Source organism: Solea senegalensis, linkage group LG18, assembly GCF_019176455.1.
Source record: "Solea senegalensis isolate Sse05_10M linkage group LG18, IFAPA_SoseM_1, whole genome shotgun sequence".
Taxonomy (NCBI): Eukaryota; Metazoa; Chordata; class Actinopteri; order Pleuronectiformes; family Soleidae; genus Solea; species Solea senegalensis.
Window position 1 is genome coordinate 6300502 of NC_058041.1, and position 21593 is coordinate 6322094.

General features: G+C 43.3%; 1 protein-coding gene across 1 annotated transcript; it reads left to right on the top strand.

The window, feature by feature from the left end:
• Positions 1-767: 767 nt before the first annotated feature.
• On the top strand, positions 768-21538 carry fasn (fatty acid synthase). The gene is made up of 42 exons (XM_044013641.1): positions 768-1247; positions 5558-5693; positions 5790-5942; positions 6236-6409; positions 6495-6695; positions 6783-6905; positions 7006-7121; positions 7257-7391; positions 7564-8026; positions 8332-8519; positions 8695-8884; positions 8978-9072; positions 9173-9307; positions 9546-9749; positions 9883-9998; positions 10141-10316; positions 10408-10599; positions 10726-10806; positions 11198-11380; positions 11499-11678; positions 11769-11972; positions 12094-12410; positions 12500-12901; positions 13115-13279; positions 13361-13476; positions 13605-13759; positions 13990-14193; positions 14286-14436; positions 14981-15159; positions 15285-15404; positions 15560-15682; positions 15842-16065; positions 16172-16373; positions 16495-16646; positions 16789-16880; positions 16996-17390; positions 17478-17669; positions 17892-18119; positions 18225-18436; positions 18571-18669; positions 19339-19590; positions 20090-21538. The coding sequence occupies exons 2-42, from the start codon at positions 5567-5569 to the stop codon at positions 20225-20227; spliced, it is 7554 nt and encodes a 2517-aa protein (XP_043869576.1). The 5' UTR covers positions 768-1247; positions 5558-5566; the 3' UTR covers positions 20228-21538.
• Positions 21539-21593: the final 55 nt, after the last annotated feature.

A 21593-nucleotide genomic window follows, 5' to 3' on the forward strand; every position in this document is an offset into this window, starting at 1 on the left:
CAGCCCATTGTTGCTATATGATGATCAAATATAGCAGATAATCAATAACAAATGATACACAAAATGGCTTTACTAAAATTATGCTATCTTGAGCAACACATAGTATTTACCTACAATCTGCATTTTGTGTCACTTGTATAATATTTTAAAGTGAACATAATAAACTAAACTAAATGCACGGAACAGGAAATTTGTCAAATAAACATTTAAATGGGGGAAAAAAAGTACACCTAGCAGCATTTGTCACGTTTCTGAGAACAATATGTAAATTTGAGTAATATTGAATAATGTAACTATATAAGTCTTTGTGAATAATTAAACAATAATCAACTAATGTCACAAAAATGGACACATATACACAAAAAGTATAAAAGGAAAATTGTGGTGGATAATTAACAACATGTATTGTGATGATTTGATTTATTATGGCACATTTTGAGTTCTTGGGATTCAGATTTTTCCCTTATTTCTTGTATTCTCCGTACAGTTGTGGAGTATCTTTCTTTCATCCTTCCTTCCTTGCCACACTTCTTCCAGCCAATGCATCTATCTATCTATCTATCTATCTGTCTATCTGTCTGTCTATCTATCTATCTATCTATCTATCCATCTGTATAAACGCGTTGTCATCCAATCCATTAATCCAGCACGTCATTTGCGTCAACTGTAGTTCCATCTGTCGTAAAGCGTGCTCACCAGGAAGTATTTCATTATTTCACCTTTCAGGCAGAAATAACACTTTTTGGTGCAGTTTCGTGAGGATGAGGAGGGGGAGGAAGGTGAGGAGGGTGTCGTTGTATTTGAACTCTGGTAAACTCACCGCATCAGTGAAGGTTTTTTTTCTCTTCTTCCTTGGTGTGACAACACGGGGGCGTTCAACGAATTACTCCATCACTGGCTGTCTCCAAAAAGGCCTACCTCTTTTCTCATTGGACTGTCCAAGTCGTCAGCCCATGTGGCGTGGCCAGACAGTGTGAGACATTTAAATTCATCGGAGGAAAACACACACACACACACACACACACACACTGGTTCACAGGAGCTCGGGGCTAACGTCAACGCAAAAGACGACAGAGAGAACAGAGGCTGCCCTTATTTTTTTCCTTCCCCTGCGGTACAAGTAAGAGGAACATCACCGCGTACGGTCGCAACCTAGCTTAACGGAAATAACGAGGGAGAAAGACGTGGCTTTCACTTCAACCTGTCGTGACTTAGCAGGGAAATCACGTAGCGTGGGAACAAAACCGGTAAGTGAGTGTTGTGCCCGTCTTCTCTGACTGTGACATTATTGTGCAATTTCGGTTAAACCTGTTACTCAAAGCTGACGGTTTTGTCACAGTGTTCTTTATGATATGAAGAAGTCATTTTTCGACTGAATGACTGAGCATTTTAAAATGTTCTTTGTGTTTATTTATCTGCGACGTCACCTCGTGCATTAGGCACCACATCACATCGCATCACTTTTACATGTGACAGTTGTTACTGTTCCTGGTTCCTCTTGATGGAGATAAACGACATTGGTTGGTGACTTTCAAGGTTTTTATTCCACATTAGTTCATCTTATTGTGCAAATAGTATGTGTTATAGCATGTTGAAAGTATTTACTATGACCTATTACATCCTTAAAAAATCCTTACAAAGATACAGTATATTGATGTTGATGTGTATTTGCCCAGTCACCACACTCAGCAGGAGAGTTCTGCTTCATTGCTCTCAGATGATAACTGAAGCTACAACAGGGCAACAGTGGAACAGCCAGGAAGGGGTTTATTAGTGAATGCTAACTTAATCTTATAGCATAGAGATAGAGACACTAAGATGCAGGTAAAAGTACAGTATTCAAATACCATTTTTGCTAGGAATGGGCATTTCCTAGCAAAAGTGGTATTTGAATATTCAATGGTACTATTTATCTAATATTCTTAACTGCAGTGCATGAATGCTGGTGTAAGTAATGCAGGTTACTTCACATCATGTTGAGCTAACAAGATGCATTGAAAGACCCCAGAAAATTCCACTTATGTGAGATCTGCAGCAGGAGCAGTAGGAGCAGATTGAATATGCATTCAAAAAAGCCTCTTTAAGAAGTCACTTCCGCAAACCTCCTGCCACCATGCGATAATAGATGCATCACAAATTGGGTCATTTGAGTAGGAAGATTTGTTCTTAAAAAAAAACAATCATTCATTTGTTTTGTGTCTTCTTTATGTATTACGAAAAGTAAACAAGAGAACAATCAAATAATCCCTAATATTGATAATAAGACAAGTTGGTGTTTTTTTGATCAAGTTTACTCGAAAAGTAAATAAACGTAAAGCGCTGTCAATCAAAAGTGTATTTATAAGCTGTGTAAAATTACATGGCCAGTAATGCCACTTACCTTATCCTTTCACCTCAACCGGTCGAGGCAGATGACTGCACATCTCTGAGCCTGGTTCTGTCAGAGATTTGTTCCTGGGAGGGAGTTTTTTCTCTCCACTGATGCCTAGTGCTTGCTGATTGTGTGATCTGTTGGGGTTCTCTGCTCTCCTTGATGTTGTCTATGTACAGTGCCTTGAGATAATGTATGTTATGATTTGGCGTTATACAAATAAAATTGAATTGAATTGAATTGAACTTACGTTAGCCATGACTTACACGTGAACTGTTGTGTTGACGGAAATAAACATTGTGCAACATATATGAAACAATCCTTTTTGAGATGATAATAATAAGCATTGTGCCATTGATAGCATTACATGTAACGTTTAGCTATAAATATGCACACCAGAACAGCACTGTGGGAAACTAAAATCTTAAAGGTAAAGCGTCAACACAACCTCACATCTGCAGTGAAAATGTAGATTCTTAAAATGTCTTCCTGTGAGGTTAAATAAAGATACAGTATGTGACGACAATAATGACAGGGATGCAACATAGCTACCATCACATGTAACTTGCTATGTTAACCGTTGATTTATATTGTTTTACTCAGTCGTGTTGTAAGTGAATATTACGCTAATTCACTCTACAATTTCAGCAAATTTCTGTTTAAAAAATGTAGCCAGGAAGCTACGAGCTAAGAAGGCTTGTTTCAGTCTTCATTTGCCCCTCCTTCATTCCAACCACAATGGGAATTACGATGAGTCAGGCACTCACAAGGTTACATCGGCTGAGTTGCTACAGAGGCTATGGTGTTGTCCATATTTCACTGGGTCATTTATCAAACTCCCAGTGAGCTTGCATATGTCTCATCTTAGTCAGATTAGGGTGCCACCTTAATTCAATGTACATTGTTAAATTAACTGCTTCAATTCAAAATGCCTTAATCCGCTTGCAGGTGTGTTTATGTGGAGCTGTGTTTGAAAAAAAGTGTGCGCTATGTATTTCATGTCATGTCATATTATGAGCTGGTAGATACCAAATGTTAAGCCATGATTAACACTATAAATAAAGGCCTTTGTCAAGAATGATAACCTGCAGGTGACTGAGGCCATTAGTCATCCTGGTACTAAACTGGCCATTCCTACCAAGAAATTAAGATTTAAAAAGTAAGATTAAAGAAGCATTTCAAATTTCCTCTACTTTAGTGACTGGGAACACAAGGCACTGTGGCTTCAACCTGTTTGAGTTCATCAAAAATGGTCACATTTGTCAAAGAGGCTCAATAACAAGACCAATCTGAAAACATAATCAATTAAAGGTACGGTGTGTACAATTTATTTATTGGTGAAGTTGCATGTTGCAGCACTCACTGAAGATGTCTTGAAGAACCTAGCCTTCAGGTAACATGAAAATTCAAAAAAGATATTTAGTTTGTCCATTGAGGGCTACTGTAAAAACATGGTGGTCCAAAGATTTGACCCGGCTCCTGATATAAATATAAAAGCCTGATTCTAGAGTAATAAAAAATAAAAATGAATACAATCATAAATGAAGTCTGATTCATTTGACACTGTGGACCTTTAAGACATTATAAATAAGAATGGAAACAGGTAGAAAATGAATGTAATCGCATACAGCCATGTTATGCAAGACACAATTTCAACAACATTGCATTCCTCTGATGTCACCATGAGTGGATGAGGAGCCACCAGTGTGTTTGCACCTTTTCTTTTCAACAAGCTATTTGGTAAGCGGGGGCCTTGTTGTTCTTGTGCAGTGCTGCTGTTGTGTTTGGGCTGATGTCGTCCATGTTGTGGATTGCTGATCAGCACCACATGAGGCCAAGATGGACCTAGCTGTGGTCATGGAGTCACAAGCAATTGTTCTATTCGTGTGTTGACTTGGCCAGCTCATAGTTTCCTAATACGTCGCCTAATGCCCGCAGTGAGGTGCAGGGTGATCTGGGTCAGCAGTTGGGCAGCCATAGACTGCTAGTTTTATCTAGGGGTATCGAATAATTTGCCAACTGTGTGTACGTTAAGCACTTAACAGTTGCTCTGTTAACATGTGCAGTCATGTGTGCAAAGCATCTGCGTGCACCACTGTAGACCACCGTGGACATAAAGGCAGCAGATAATGAAATTATAAAATGTAATTGCTGTATTGGTTAAATCCTGTGTGTGGTGTTGGCACGCTGATTCACTGTCTTCTTACCAGCAAACGGAGCTTATGCTAATCTGCCACCTTGAGCTGCTTGAGCTGTTTGTTATCACTCTTGGCAAGAGAAAACGAAGAAAGTGAGGCCCTCCACTGTATCTTTGTGTTTGTCATTGTCACATGTATTACACGTTTGCTTGGTACAAGTTTTTATCCGTTAAGATAACAATACATTAGCATCTTAAGGATTGAGTCTCTCAGTCTCTAGTGTCAGCTGGGATTGGCTGGATGGATGAATAATTGAAGAAATGTTGATATTTCATCTCCCTAGCTACAGAAGACAGCATGTGAGTGGAAGGGCCGGCAAGTGAACTGAACCCTTTGATGTACACATACTTTTTAAAGGAAGGAGTCGGAGGATGATGGTTGGACGTCTGCCCTAAACTGACGAGGAGATACAGTGTAACTCTGTTCTAAGCTGCTTGCTCATTGGTTGAAATTTCCAGTCCCGTTGGCACGAAAAGGCCTGGCCTAGAAACAAGGAACAAAGGCCAAGCACACACACATATAAGCAGACTTCTTTGTCTCCTGTAAATGCTCATTCATGCGTGCTCAGTCACCATTCAGTGTCAACGCAATGACAAATCTGTCAAAACACATTTGGTTGTTTGCTTTTGATGGTTCTACATATTTTGCTCGCAGTTCACTGCATTATATACACAATATGGTGTTGTGCAGGTGAAATGTGACTTTATCAGGCGGTATCCTCCTGTGAATCAGCTGACTCGCGTACACGGAAATATTCAAATTGTGTCTTTAAAAATGTCTTAACCCACATATAACTCAGGTGCAAATTAAAACATTTAGTATGAGAAATAGTTTAGTTTGGATTATATTAAATAACTGTAACATATACTAAAGTCATCCAGCTGTATATGTATCCAGCAGTGCTCATTATGTTCATCACAATGTATATAAAATTGTATACCTCTACATATTACTGAGATACTGTACCTCCCTCATACTCTGTTCACAGTGAATCAGCATGGATGAGATAGTTGTAGCAGGCATATCAGGCCGTTTGCCTGAGTCCAACAATCTGGAGGAATTCTGGGAAAACCTTATCAATGGCGTAGACATGGTGACAGAGGATGATCGGCGGTGGACACCAGGTGAGACCCCATATACAGCTGGATTTGTTGGCTTGTTCATGGTTAGCCTAGTCCTGTGGACTGTTTGTGAAATACTACCTTGAATCCTTTTTTAAGGTTTATACGGTCTTCCAAAGAGGAACGGTAAACTGAAAGACATCAGCCACTTTGACGCAGCCTTCTTTGGAGTCCATCCAAAACAAGCCAACACTATGGACCCACAGCTCCGTCTCATGCTGGAGATTGCCTATGAAGCTATTGTAGATGGAGGTGAGGAGTCGGTGTCAACTGCATTCTGTGTTTTTCACCTGGTGCATCATTAAAAATATTAATGTTCACTTTAAAATGTGATCCCAGATTAGGTACATAAATGTGGTGACTGTGTTATAACATCATTCTGAGGATTGTATGCATTGATGTCGGATCTTTCAACTGAATATCTATTTGAACCAGAAAACCATTTTTATCAACTAAAGTTTTAACCAAACTCATTCTCGGAGACAAAAGGTATATGATGAAATGCTGAGATACTGGTTTAACAGCAGTACAATTCTGCTGTGCAGGACTGAATCCGGCCTCCCTACGTGGCAGCAAGACGGGCGTTTACATTGGGGTGAGTGGTTCAGAGGCTGGTGAGGCCTTTAGTAGAGATCCAGAGGAGCTGCTGGGTTACAGCATGACAGGCTGCCAACGCGCCATGTTGGCCAACAGACTATCGTACTTCTTTGACTTTAACGGTAAGAAGACACATCTGTTTGATGAAGTGAGTTTTTCAGTGAGTTTTGGTGGTCTTATTTATGGTTTCCTCTTTTCTTCCTTCAGGTCCCAGCACTGCCATCGACACAGCCTGCTCCTCCGGCTTGCTGGCTTTAGAGAACGCATTCCACGCTATACGCCAGGGCCAGTGTGATGCTGCCCTTGTGGGGGGAGTTAATTTGCTGCTCAAGCCAAACACCTCAGTGCAGTTCATGAAACTGGGCATGCTCAGTCCGGAGGGAACCTGCAAGTCTTTTGATTCATCAGGTAATAGAAGATCTTGTGGCTTTGTAGTTGAAGTTGGCAGCCATGTACAGCAACATTATGTTTATTTTGTAATGTTTTGTTGGCCAGGTAATGGATACTGTCGTTCAGAGGCAGCAGTGGCAGTGCTGTTGACCAAACGATCGGCCGCTAAAAGAATCTATGCCACAGTGGTGAATGCGGGCAACAACACAGATGGATTCAAAGAGCAAGGTGAGCCTCGGTCTTTGACGTGAATGTAATAGCAGAATAACAGCTACCCAGCAGTTATGATATGGCGTTCTTGTCCTTTCTTACTCCTTGTTCCTTTTAGGTGTAACATTTCCTTCCGGTGAGATGCAGCGGAGGCTGGTTTGCTCCCTCTACCAGGAGGCAAATATAACTCCTGAACAGGTTGAGTACGTCGAAGCCCACGGCACGGGAACAAAGGTCAGAGCACATTCTCTATTTTAAAATTACATTTGAAAGGTCATCCACTGCTTGTCTCTGTATCACGGGACAAGAAATGAAACTTTCAGTCATGGGGAATTTCTTACCTCTATGTGATCTTGACTCTACATGCAGGTTGGGGACCCACAGGAAGTGAATGGCATTGTTGGTGTGTTCTGTCAGTCAAAACGAGAGCCTCTGCTTATTGGCTCCACCAAATCCAACATGGGCCACCCTGAACCAGCATCAGGCCTGGCAGCCCTTACAAAAGTGAGTAATTGTCTTTCATTCAACTCTTACTGCATATTTGTTTTATAGCATTCATTGCTGCTGCACCTCTTTTCACACAAACACTTGTTCCACTTCTTTTGTGACTGTTTGCTTGGTGCATGAATCTGAAATGGTTCCTTTTTAATTTGGCTGTTTTATGTCCCTCAAATAGGTGTTGCTTTCTTTGGAGCGAGGAGTCTGGGCTCCCAACCTGCACTTCAACAGTCCTAACCCTGACATTCCAGCACTCACTGACGGTCGTGTTCAAGTTGTTGACAGGCCTATTCCTGTCCGAGGCGGCATCGTAGGGGTCAACTCATTTGGATTCGGTGGCTCGAATGTTCACGTGATTCTTCGTCCCGTTGAGAAACAAGCCAATGCAGCAGCTCCACCCAGAAAGATTCCCAGGTTGCTGAATAACTGTGGTCGCACAGAGGCTGCAGTAAAGACAATGCTCTCAAAGGGGCGGGAACACGCATCGGATGACAGCTTCTTGTCTTTGCTGAATGAGATCTCTGGAGCTCCCACTTCCAGCATGCCCTACCGAGGCTTCACGCTGATTGGCTCTCAGAATGATGTCATGGAAGTGCAGCCGGTGCAGGCAGCAACCAGGCCTCTCTGGTATGTCTGTACAGGTGAGTCATCAAACACGTGAATCATAACATTGTAATTCAGGATTAAGGTTATTGTATGATGAAGCACTCTACTGTACTTGGTTAAAAAAATTTACTTAAAGATGTTTTTAAATTTGATTTGATTGTGAGGTTGGTCGAAGCCAATGATCAGTTTTTGTCAACAATGGTTATATAAATTATAACTGAAATGTCTGACCCATAATTATTTAAGTCATGGGTAGCTTTCAAAATGTGACCACAGGTGTCAAACGTCTCTGATGATGTTGAATTGATGTTAAATTCAAATGTCCTCCTTGTATGAACAGGTATGGGAGCACAGTGGGCCGGTATGGGCCGCAGTCTCATGCAGCTGGACATCTTTAGAGAATCCATCCTGCGGTCGGACATGGCCCTGAAGGACACTGGCCTGGTTGTGTCTCGTCTCCTCATGGAGGCTGATGATGCCACTTTTGAAGAGACTGTTCATGCCTTCGTCGGCATCGCTGCCATACAGGTAGAGTGGAAACATGTGGGAACCCTGGTATACTGTATAATAACACGGGGCAAATAGGTGTCATTTACAGCTCTGTGATTGAATAGAGTAGCTGTGCATCCATTTATTATCAGCAGATTAAACACAAGCATTTTAAAGTAAATCAATTTATGTTCTCTGGTTTACCTTGTTATAGATTGCTCTGATTGACGTCCTCAACAAGTTGGGTCTGCAGCCTGATGGCATCATAGGACACTCGGTGGGAGAGCTGGCCTGTAGCTACGCTGACGGCTCGCTCAGCCAGACTGAGGCTGTCCTGGCCGCTTACTGGAGAGGCCGCTGCATCAAGGAGGCCAGCCTTCCTCCAGGAGGCATGGCTGCTGTCGGTAAGAAAGAGAGAGTGCAGTGATTCTTTTGAACATTATTAATCTATTTATTTACTAGAAATCTCAGCATTTTCCTTGTTATCTGTTTTCCAGGTCTGACCTGGGAGGAGTGTTTGGTCAAGTGTCCTCAGGGAGTCGTTCCTGCTTGCCACAATGCTGAGAGTACTGTCACCATCTCTGGTCCTCAGGTCAGACCTTCTCTCGCACTTATTGTAAATAAGTCATCTATGTCCTTTGCAGAGTAATGTGTTTTGACAGTTGTGTTATGTGTTGTTTGTGTCTTTCCAGGAAGACATACGTGCATTTGTGTCCGAGTTGAAAGAACAGGGAGTATTTGCAAGAGAGGTGCGCACTTCTGGTGTCGCATTCCACTCCTACTACATGGCGTCAATCGCTCCTACCCTTCTAGCTGCTCTAAAGAAGGTGCATAACTCTGCTGTGTTTCATCTGAAGCTGTTTCACCTGTTGTTACAGAAGGACTGCATTCTCACGACTATTTGGTTAATAAATAATGAAATCCACTGTTTCATGTATTATTGTTTTATGCCATACATAAATGTGTCCTGTCTTGAGAGTTTTGTTCATTATCGTCATTATTACTATGGTGCTCTATGCATGCATTTGAAGTGCCCAAATCAACAAAGTGCCATCTTGTGTACAGGTGATTCTGAAACCTCAACAGCGTTCACCCCGCTGGGTGAGCACCAGCATCCCTGAGGCTCAGTGGGCCTCTCCTCTGGCTCAGTACAGCTCAGCTGAGTACCATGTCAACAACCTGGTGAGCCCTGTGCTGTTTAAGGAAGGTCTCAGCCAAGTTCCAGAAAACGCCGTGGTGGTGGAGATAGCACCCAACGCTCTGCTGCAGGTACACACTCAATATGTATAAACAAATAATTAATCAATTTGCTTGTATGAATGCCTAAAACCAAGAACCAAATGCTGGGCTACTATGGTTTTAGAATGTTCTGGAATTAACCTATGAATTTTCTTTTGCACAGTCCGTCCTGAAGCGCAGCCTGAAGTCTACGTGTGCCATCCTACCTTTGATGAAAGTAGGCATTGCCAACAACCTTGAGTTCTGCCTCTCCAACATCGGCAAAATCTACATGAATGGGTCAGTAGACACCGCAATCTGTCTGTATTCAGTCACTTTTCATGCATTAATGTAGGTTACCCTAAACGGGCTTTGCAGGGAAGCCTGTTGAGCAGTGTTTGAAGGTTTGTGAGCACTCATCATTTCTGATGCACCCTTTTAGCATCAACATGGATATAAACGCTCTCAGTCCAGCTGTTACGTACCCAGTGCCTGTTGGTACTCCTTTGATCTCCCCTTTGGTCTGCTGGGATCATGCCCAGACCTGGGATGTCCCCAAGGTTGAGGATTTTCCCTCTGGCTCAGGAGGATCCAGTTCTGCCACTGTCTACAACATCGGTAAATAATACTATCTGGATTACTAAGCTGCAGTCATCTTCTTGAGTGCCTATTTTTCATTTCATTTGGCCACCTCTTTAACCAACCACAGACATAAACCCAGAGTCTCCAGACTATTACCTGATTGGACACTGCATTGACGGGCGCGTCCTCTACCCGGCAACGGGTTATCTGTTCTTGGCCTGGCGGACGTTTGTGAGAAGTCTTGGAGCTGTCATGGAAAACACTCCTGTCACCTTTGAGGACGTCACCATCCACAGAGCCACGATTCTGCCAAAGACAGGTGAGAGCAGGGCAGCAGAGGTTAGGAAGTTAAGAAAGTGATGATATAGATGAACCGATCGATCAACTTTTATCTGTTTCTCCCACGGTGTCTTTGGTTTCTTTTTTGTCTTTCTGCACTTCTTAGGCTCAGTCCAGTTGGAAGTGCATCTCATGCCTGCAACCAACAGGTTTGAGGTTTCTGAGAATGGAAACCTGTCTGTCAGTGGTAGGTGTTTTTTTTCTTTGTGTTGTGTGTAGTTTTTCAAATAGGAAGCAGAGGGTTTTTTTTTATTTAGTATATTTTAAGGTACAAGCATTTTATTGCAGTACTTCTGCTAGCACGGACAATTTCTCCTTGAGTCTGCTGCAGTTTGTTAACTTACAGAAAAGGATCATGTGGTAGGAGTGCAATGAATGAATCATGAAATAAAGTCCAGTCAGGAAGCAAACACCGAGAGCAAAAGAAAAGAAAAATGATAGTAAGAGATCTGTATAACTCTGGTGAAAGCAAGTCCTGTGTTGGCTTTATTGAAGGAAGATATTATTCCTTTTTAATTAAGGTTAAACTATCATATGATAAAGACAGCGTCACAGTGTATCCCATGTGTGTTTTTCAGGTAAGGTGAGCCTTCTTGAGGATGCAGCCCTGGATTCCTTCCATAGCCAGATAGGTCAGCAAGTTTCCAACGACAGTGACCCCAAAATGAAGCTTACAACACACGATATCTACAAAGAGCTGCGACTGCGCGGCTATGACTATGGGAAAACCTTCCAAGGGATTCTTGAGTCCAACAATGCAGGTATCAGTGATTGTTTATGTTTAAAGTAGCATTTTCCAATCAATATTCATCTCCCAGCTTTTAGTAGTGATCTGGTGCTACACAATGCTCCTGCTTATTGTCATGTGACTATTTCCAGGTGACAGTGGGAAGCTGCAGTGGACAGGAAACTGGGTGACTTTCCTGGACACCATGCTGCAGATGATCGTGGTTGGCCTGTCGGGTCGCAGTCTGCGTTTGCCGACCAGAATCCGCTCGGTGTGCATCGATCCAGCAATTCATGTGGAGAAGATCTGCGAGTATGTGGAGGAAAAGCAAGGTGTGCTATGCAGCTATTTATTATAAGCACATTTATGTTCTGTGTATGTTGAAGTCCAGACTAAACTTTGCTCCCTTTTCATTTCTGTAGCTGTGGATGTCCATGTGGACCGTTGCCTTGACAACATTGTCGCGGGTGGAGTCCAGATCTGTGGTCTGCACGCCACCGTTGCCCCACGTCGGCAGCATCAGCAGAGTCCCCCCACTCTGGAGGAATTTGTGTTTGTTCCCTATGTGGAGACAGATTGCTTGACTGCCAATGAGAAACTTGTGGAGCACCTCAGGCTCTGCAAAGGTAATTAGATCAAACCCTTTGTGCTAATTACTGCTTCTTTTTTTCATTGCAGTAATAATAATAATTTGTAAGTTGCTCTCTAAAACTTCTACAAATACCTCTTTCCACTCCCTCCTCACAGGTTTCATTCACAGACTGCAGCAAAAGTTGGCCCCTCATGGCATCAAGCTCGCCATCCCTGGGCTACAAGGGGAATCGAACAACTCAATTCCCATTCAGGAGCCCTCCGAGCCCAGCCTGGTGAGGCTGCTGTCCCTGCTCTGTGGCCTGGAGCTGAATGGTAATCTTAACTCTGAACTGGAACAGTTAGTGGAAAAGGAGAGGGCATGTCTGCTGCAGGACAGCTTGCTGTGGGGCCTGCTGGACGACCAGGCCCTCAGACACTGCCTGGACATTGCAATGGAAAACAGCACACCCGGAAAGATTAAAGTCTTGGAGGTAAGAGTGAAAGCTAGAAGAAAAGTGTATGTCCTCATTCATAGTTAAGCTTTAGTCTCAACAAGCTCTACCTCTCCAACCCCTGCCAGGCTCTTTCCAATGATGGCCAGCTCTTCTCTCGTGTGGTACCACTCCTTAACGTACAGCCCATGCTGCACGTGGACTACACGGCCACAGCAACCAACTTAGATCTCCTGACTCCTCACCAGGCCACACTTGACGAGCTGGCAATCACTTCAGCTCAGTGGGATACTCTAAAGTGCGCAGCTCCTGGAGGTATGGCGAGAGGAGCAGACCTAGTCATATGTAATCATGCCTGGGCCCCTCTAAGGATGGATCCTGTACAGCTGGTGGAAAATCTATCTTCTGGAGCCAAACAGGGAGGATTTGTGCTTATCCACACGCTGCTGAAGGGAGAGACTCTGAGTGAAACGGTGTCTTTCCTCTGCAGCACGGCTCAGAGCAACAGCCAGCAAGGACTACTTACACAGGTCTGTGGAGACAGTGATCTGATCAGTGAAAGATGACTATAAATACTCTTAATCCTTTTTTGCCTCTTATAGGTATCGCTATAGATAAAGCTGGCTAAAAAAATTTTTTACACCATTGAAGCTGAAAACTCAAAGATATCATTTCTCATTTTCAATAACGTGTTGCAGGAGATGCTGGCTGTTTTGCTTATGTTATCTTCCTCTTCTCTTAAGGCGGAGTGGGAAAAGGTCTTCTCTGAGCTCTCCCTCAGTCTGGTGGCTGTCAGGAAGTCCTTTTATGGCTCGGTCCTCTTTCTGTGTCGCTGTCAATGTCCCGGCAAACAGCCCACTTTCCTGTCCGTGGACAGCACTGACTACGAGTGGGTGGAAACACTCAAGGTGGGCCCCATGTCCTCTCTATGTTTTACATGCGAGTTCAGTCATCATTTACAGAATAATAACAATGATTGTGTCTGGCAGATGAAGATGCAGGAATCATCAGACTCTCCAGTGTGGTTGACTGCTTCTCAAGCCAACTGTGGAATTGTGGGAATGATTAACTGCCTGCGGCAGGAGCCAGGTGGACACCTAATACGGTAGGACACATGATCAAATATACTGCTGTCAAATTACAAAAGAAACTAAACTAAACTGGATTTTTGTATGTTTTACATCTGTTATAATGAGTGTTGTCTTTTTCTGGTTTCCTGCCACCATGTCACAGCTGTGCATTTGTGTCCAATCTGGACGAGTCCTCAGAAGCACCGAGCCTTGAGCCGGCTCATAAGTCAATGCAGTCGGTGCTAGAAGGAGACCTGGTTATGAACGTGTTCAGAGATGGACACTGGGGTGTCTTCAGGCACCAGCTCATCACTCGTGGTAACAGAATATTACTTGTGCTTTGGTTTTGATATAGTTGTTTGTAAGAATCATAGTTGTTTTGTCTATAGGTTACTTTTGTGAGACTGTACTACATTTGTGTGTTTTTTTATGGGCCTGCCTCAGCCACAGTAAAAAAAAAATCAATGTTATGAGCAGTCGTTCAATAACATCTCTATTGTGACTGAGTGTTGCCATTGATTTGTTTGTGTGCGTTTTGTGATCTCCAGATCAAAATGAAGAGTTGACGTCGCACGCCTATGTCAATGTGTTGACTCGTGGTGACCTGTCCTCACTGCGATGGATTACCTCCCCGCGTTCTCCATCTGTAGCCAACAACTCTACAGTGCAGCACTGTTCGGTATACTACAGCTCACTCAACTTCAGAGATATTATGCTTGCCACCGGCAAACTGCCACCAGATGCTATTCCAGGTGTGTGTATAGAGAACCCTACACAAAATAAACCCAATAATCAAGTTTCCCACAGTCTCTTAAATTCCTGTTGTTTGTTGTTCATGTTACAGGTGACCTAGCTCTGCAGCACTGCATGCTGGGCATGGAGTTTTCAGGGAGAGAGCCCAGTGGTCAACGTGTGATGGGGCTGCTACCCGCTAAAGGTCTAGCCACAAGTGTGGATGCTGACAGTCGGTTTCTCTGGGATGTTCCATCCAGTTGGTCAGTGTCACATTTCTAAATATGTCACATACATTTTTAGTAGATGTTAAGGTTAAGTTTAGGGTAAATTAATCAGTTAATGAAGACAAGACTATGGAGAGTCACCAAGCGTGACCTATGGCATAATTAAAGCATAACTAAAGTTGGATGGTTGTCAAATGCTGTTCCTGGAATAGTTCCTGGACTGATATGTTACTTTAATAGGACGGTCACAGGCTTAACTTGTGATGTAACTAGAGGAAAGTTCAAATTGAAGCAGAGAGAAGAATTCAAACCATCTAATGCTTCACTACAAATAAACTTCATAACGAGTAATAGAATAAAAGTAGTTTGTTAAAGTGTTAATGTCACATAAAATCCTCTATTTCTATAGTATTGTTGTAATGTTAAATAAATACTATCAATTTATGGCTTGGGTTTTGTCTTTGCCTGAAAAACACCATATAATTGAGTTATTTTATGACACACTTCTTAGACTGGTTGTTTTTTCACTACATGCTTTAACTGTTCCCATGCTTTATCTTGCACCTGTTTGTATTTGCAGGACACTGGAGCAGGCTGCCTCCGTGCCAGTGGTCTATGCTACTGCCTACTACTCTCTGGTGGTGCGTGGGAGACTCCGTCAGGGAGAAAGTGTTCTCATTCACTCAGGCTCAGGGGGCGTCGGCCAGGCTGCCATCGCGATAGCGCTCAGCAAGAAATGCAAAGTCTTCACCACAGTCGGTTAGTACTCAACTTTGGCCTCATAATTCATTAAAACTCTGGAACATGTTGTCGTTAAATGTATTTTAATCAGTTATGAGTCGTATTTATGTTGATGAAATCTCATGGATGTGTGTTGTCACTAGGCTCAGCAGAGAAGCGGGCTTACCTGAAGGAGCGGTTCCCTCAGCTCTCAGCTGAGTCCTTCGCCAACTCCAGAGACATTTCCTTCGAACAGCACATCCTGCTCCACACACAGGGCAAAGGTCAGCATCATTCACTGTACTAACTTGGTGTGGTTGACTTCGTGTAATTTCACAATCACAAACGAACACTCGTTTACGTTCTCAGACTTACAAAAATATACAAAAAGGCACTGACTGTGTCAAACATGGTGTTTTCTGTTGCATGTGTTCCTCAGGTGTGAATGTGGTGCTGAACTCTCTCGCTGAGGAGAAGCTGCAGGCGAGCGTCCGCTGCCTCGCCCGTCACGGACGATTCCTGGAGATCGGCAAATACGATTTGTCCAACAACTCTCCACTGGGTTAGTTTGAAGCCTCGGGATTACACACACTTAGCTCATGGGTGTCAGTGACTGCTCACATTTGAGACACAACCTTTCTTTTATTTGTATTTCCTGGTGATAACTGGTGGTTAGTTTTAACAGTGCCTAACTCTAACCGTAACCCTGTGATTTCTCAAGGTATGGCTCTTTTCCTGAAGAATGTAGCTTTCCACGGCATTCTGCTGGATGCTCTCTTTGAAGAGGGGAACCAGGAGTGGGAGGAAGTGTCCCAGCACCTGAAGGAAGGCATTACGGGTGGTGTAGTTCAGCCTCTAAAGACCACAGTGTTCGAGAGGGACCAGGTGGAGGCAGCATTCAGATACATGGCTCAGGGCAAACACATTGGCAAGGTCCTCCTGCAGGTTAGTGTCATCTACAATCCTCAGAACCTTTGATGTTAGTGTGATGCATCGGGCTGTTCCAAATGGATACGATCTATTAATAAATACTTCCTTTCCTCTTGCACAGGTGCGTCAAGAGGAAAGCGGTGCAGAAGTCCAAGCTGCTTCCCCTTTGTCTCTCCCAGCTATCTGCCGCACTTTCTGTGTCCCCTCCCACTCGTACATCATCACTGGTGGACTCGGGGGCTTTGGTCTGGAGCTCGCACAGTGGCTGATTGAGAGAGGAGCCCACAAATTGGTGCTGACATCCAGATCAGGCATCAGGAATGGTAATGCATAACGATATATGAACACTGATTTGATATGGTTACAAAGTCCATAATACAAACCTGAATCTAAACCATAAATAATACAATTATTTTTTCACAATTCTTTTCTATCTGTTCATAGGATACCAGGCAAAGCGTGTACGTGAATGGCAGAGTCAAGATGTGGAGGTGCTGGTGTCGACCAACGATGTCACCACGCTGGCTGGAACCGAGAAACTCATCGCAGAAGCTGCTGCACTAGGACCTGTTGGCGGTGTCTTCCACTTAGCCATGGTAACACACCGAGCAAACTCAAAATCAGTTGTCTTACACTCTATTTTTAAAACTGAACTTGTTGCTGTTGCTGCTTGAATAAACTGCCTCCCAGTTTATTCCACTTTGTATAAACCCATATTGTTTGCTGTGTCTTTCTCAGGTGTTGAAAGATGGCATGTTGGAGAATCTGACCTCTCAGCACTTCCTTGATGTCAACAAACCAAAATATGATGGCACCGTAAACTTGGACAGGTAAGGCCCTCCCTTTAACCTTCTGAGTAAATCCTGGTAAATCAGATAACTTATGAATACTATTGACTTCTTTCTTGATCTTGATGCACTCCCTTTTTCCCCATTTCCTCTCCAGGATGACAAGAAAGTTGTGTCCAGACCTCAGGTATTTCGTAGCCTTCTCCTCAGTCAGCTGCGGGCGCGGCAACGCCGGGCAAAGCAACTACGGTTATGCCAACTCCGCAATGGAACGTGTGTGTGAAAAGCGCCGTTACGATGGTCTTCCTGGTCTGGCAGTTCAGTGGGGTGCCATCGGTGATGTAGGGGTGATTCTGGAGACCATGGGTGGCAACGACACAGTGATCGGTGGCACCCTGCCACAGCGTATCGCGTCCTGCATGGAGGTGCTGGACCGCTTCCTGTGCCAGCATCAGCCAGTGATGTCTAGTTTTGTACTGGCAGAGAGGCTGGTGGTGAAGAGCGAGGCAGGAAACCAGAGGGACCTGGTGGATGCGGTGGCTCACATTCTGGGTAAGAGCTAAGCTGATTGAAATCCTTCCCACCAAAAATATACTTATAATGTCTAATCTGACACAAATAACTGTCATTGTGATTTAGGTGTACGGGATGTGAACAGCCTGAACGCAGATGCATCACTGGCTGATCTAGGCCTGGACTCCCTGATGGGTGTGGAGGTTCGCCAGACTCTGGAGCGTGACTACGACATCGTCATGGCCATGAGGGAGATTCGCCAGCTCACCATCAACAAGCTGCGAGAGCTGGCCAATTGCAAGCCAGGAGGAACAAAGGGTATATTTATGAGCGTTAAATTCCTTTCTCATCAATAGATAGAAATCTTCTTTGACGAGGTTCAAAAGATGTGTGTAATTCCCATCAAAGGACATTAAAACACTTAAGAAAAATATTAAAAGGTGCAGTGTACTTTGAGCTGCATTAACCCTGGTTGACATTTTAAATGCTGCATTTCCATTCAACACAGATGTTTTGTGTGTTTTCATTTCTACTACTCAGAATCTAAACAAGGTCCAGCTAAGCAGGATAGCATTCGCTCCCTGCTCGAGTCTGATCTAACCCAGCTGTTGGTAAACCCTGATGGTCCCACGGTGACGCCGCTCAACAAGGTTCAGAGCAAAGAGAAACCCCTGTTCCTCGTCCATCCGATCGAAGGCTCCATTACCGCCTTTAATACGCTCACCTCCAAGCTCCCCGTGCCTTGCTATGGTTTACAATGCACAAAAGGTATACTACGTTCACAGCTCATGTATGGCCAAAAGAAATGGAAACGACAACCAGTGTGTTGCATATATTACAACCATCTTAGTGAATCGTCTTTCTCTATTCCAGCTGCTCCTCTGGACAGCATTCAGTCCCTGGCAGCCTACTATGTGACCTGTATCAGACAAGTTCAGCCAGAAGGGCCGTACCGAATCGCTGGCTACTCCTTTGGCGCGTGTGTGGCATTTGAAATGTGCTCTCAGCTGCAGAACCACAATCAGTCCGTGGAGTATCTCTTCCTGTTCGATGGATCGCACTCCTATGTGGCAGCATACACACAGGTTAGAGCAAAAAGCTCACTTGCACTAATGAAGTCAAATATTATATTTTTCTAATTTGTCTGGGAACATCACTGTATGAAATATAAAAAAGAGCTTCAATTGATAAATTCACATTGACTCTTTATTGTTTCTAGAGTTACAGAGCTAAGCTGACACCTGGGAAAGAGTCCGAAGCCGAGACTGAAGCTCTGTGTGCCTTCATCCAGCAGTTCACTGGCATCGAGTACAACAAGGTATGTAGTGTGTGACAGATGTACACACCAAGAGACACACAGGTCTGTGCAGTTATTCTTCTTTAAAAAAGGTTTTATCCCTAACCTTAACAATGACCAGTTAATGTCCAACCCCAACCTGTCTTAAAAGTTGTAAGGGCCATCCAAAATGTCCCCACAAAGATAGTTTTGAATCAAAAATTGATTCACCTGCGCACACTCAGTCCAGTTTCCAAGTCTTTAGAGGACGTTACATTTATTTCCTGGATACTTACCCTAAACGTAACCTTAACTTAACCTGATCCTGACCATACAATGTGATTTACATTATGGAGACTTGCTTTTTGTCTCCATAAGTAAGACAAGTCAAGTCCCCATAATGTGACTGTGTAAACAGATTTAGGTCCCCACAACATGAGTAATACCTGGAACACACACACACACACACACACACACACACACACACACCACAAAGATGCTGTTAAAACGCAATATGATTGACATTTGTTCCCCTCATTGATATTAGAGCGTCGCTGTCCTTGTAATATAGTCTCACTATAGGTGTGTTACATCATGTGTAACCCTCATGCGGTTTGTCCTTGTTCACAACCGGTTCTGTGGTCTTTTACTATATATACAGTATATATTGCTTAAACAAATTAATTAATTTTTCCCTTTGATATTCTGCAGCTTCTGGAGACTCTTCTCCCGCTGTCGGACCTGGAGGCCCGTGTCAACATGGCGGTGGACTTGATCACGTCCAGCCACAAGAACATCAGCCGAGACTCTCTGCACTTTGCAGCCACGACCTTCTACTACAAGCTTAAGGCAGCCGATTGTTATGTGCCCGCGACGAAATACCGTGGCAATGTGACATTAATGCGTGCCAAAACCAACAGTGAATATGAACAAAACCTGGGAGCTGACTACAAACTTGGCGAGGTAACATGCACCGGCACACAGTTGCCAATGTGTCTAATGAAGAGACCTAAGAAAAAACTTAATTCATGTAATCGGGATGAAGACTTCTGTCTGAATGAATTGCCTATAAGCATCTCTAGTTTGTTAATACATAAACTGCCTGTAATATTCAACTACATCTCACTCAAATGCTCAGTTCCTTGTTACTGCACATTAGCCTGTAGCACATCCTCTTTAAGTGTGCCACCACCTCACATTTTACTGTTCAGCTGTGTGACTGTGTCTTACGAGGAAGAGTGACTCATCCACTAATCAGAGTGGCAGCTCCTCCTCTCCACATGTCAGTGTGAACCACCAATTCCCCCAAACACTGAGCTGGTAGAGCTATTTACAGAAGCACTGTGTGCATATGAGTCACTGTTCTTATAGTTGAGTCACCCACAAGATGAGTAAAGTGTTGGCATTTTACCTGTTTGTGGTAAATCTGTGATCTTTCTACTTTGCCTTTGTCTCCATCCAGGTGTGTGACGGCAATGTTTCGGTCCATGTCATTGAAGGGGATCACCGCAGCTTCCTGGAAGGAGAGGGCGTGGAGTCCATCAGCAGCATCATCCACAGTTCACTGGCTGAGCAGAGGGTCATGGCGAGGGAGGGCTAGATGCACCTGATCCAACCCTCAACCTTCACACTTAAACCCACAACATTCCCAGAACCAACCTCTTCTATTTAGTTTACATTGTAGCTTTACCTTGTAAATTAGGTCATAGAACAAGTTTAAAAAAAAAAAAGTCATTGGATACCGCATGTCTAACATCCCAAATGCACCTTATTGCTCGTTCTAGCACCTTTTTTAAAATAGCAATGGTCAAAGCGCACACTGTCCTTAATTTATCCGAGCTCTACGTTGCCACCTGCCTATTGTGTTTATAGAATAGATGCTGTTATATTTAGTAGGACTCCCCTAAAGACCACACTGGTCTCTAAAAGCGATGGGTTTGGAGAGCGTTGTGAAAAGACTGTTTTAAAATTTGGTGTATTCTAAAGTGTTATTTTTGTCTATATTTTGAAATACCAAGAATTTTGAACACTTGTAAAACCCCCGTATACCCTGACACTAATATTACACATGCATGTGTGTAACCTCCACCACTGTCAAGTTATTGGACCTTAAAATGTCTTTGCTGCGTAACACGGAGCACCTTGGTCGGTGTGCAAGTCAGTCAGTCGTATTCCTGTAATTTACTGCAGCTTCAATGCAACAAACGTGCAAATCGTGTTATCTCTAATGTGATGTTTATGAAATAGCAAACCAGCTAGCAAGTGCCACTTAGTTGATAACCTCTCATCTTAAGTGTTGACCGAGGGTAAAATTATCTTTATGCTGCATTGCTGATATGAAATATTATAGAAAAATAGAGCTGACACTCATAGACTTCTGAAAAAATTGTTTACACGTAACCTGACTTGTGAAACGAGACTTGTGTTGTTACTCTGATTGACATTTACCAGTGATAGAGTCATAGTGAAGTACTGAACAAGTTTAGTACAGAAATGTCTCGCTTGATTATGTTTCTTTCCCGAATCTGTGCTCAGTTTGTAAAGGCACCTGTTGCATGTGGACGTAATTGTTCTGAACAACAGGCCACTGAGTAGCTACGGGACCCTAACTGTCTTGGGATCATGGCTGAATGGCTATTTCCTCCTAATACTGTCTCTGACTCCTATGACCTCTGCTGCCTTTTTTTAACCCCCAGTTAGCTGTTTTGTTTCTGCATATAACATCAGTTAGATGGACTTCTGAGACCTTAGTTCTGGTCTGTGAAGAGTCCGGCGACTTGAAGCAATTGTGGTGACTGATTGCATTGTGAAAAGGAGAAGGAAGTGACAGTATATGGTTTATACAACTCTCTTTGTTTTGTGTAATTGCCAGTATGTATTTTTACAACTAATAAATATATCTCACTAAGTATTTTACGCCTCTTTTTTTACCCACATTGAGAATGTAATGTGTGAATGTCTTGATC

Excerpts from the sequence above, each read along its gene's own strand:
- fasn (XM_044013641.1), top strand. The coding sequence starts at position 5,567 with ATGGATGAGATAGTTGTAGCAGGCATATCAGGCCGTTTGCCTGAGTCC. Across the intron at positions 12,411-12,499 it reads GAAAGATTAAAGTCTTGGAG|GCTCTTTCCAATGATGGCCA; the intron begins GTAAGAGTGAAA and ends AACCCCTGCCAG. Across the intron at positions 15,405-15,559 it reads GCTCCACACACAGGGCAAAG|GTGTGAATGTGGTGCTGAAC; the intron begins GTCAGCATCATT and ends TGTGTTCCTCAG.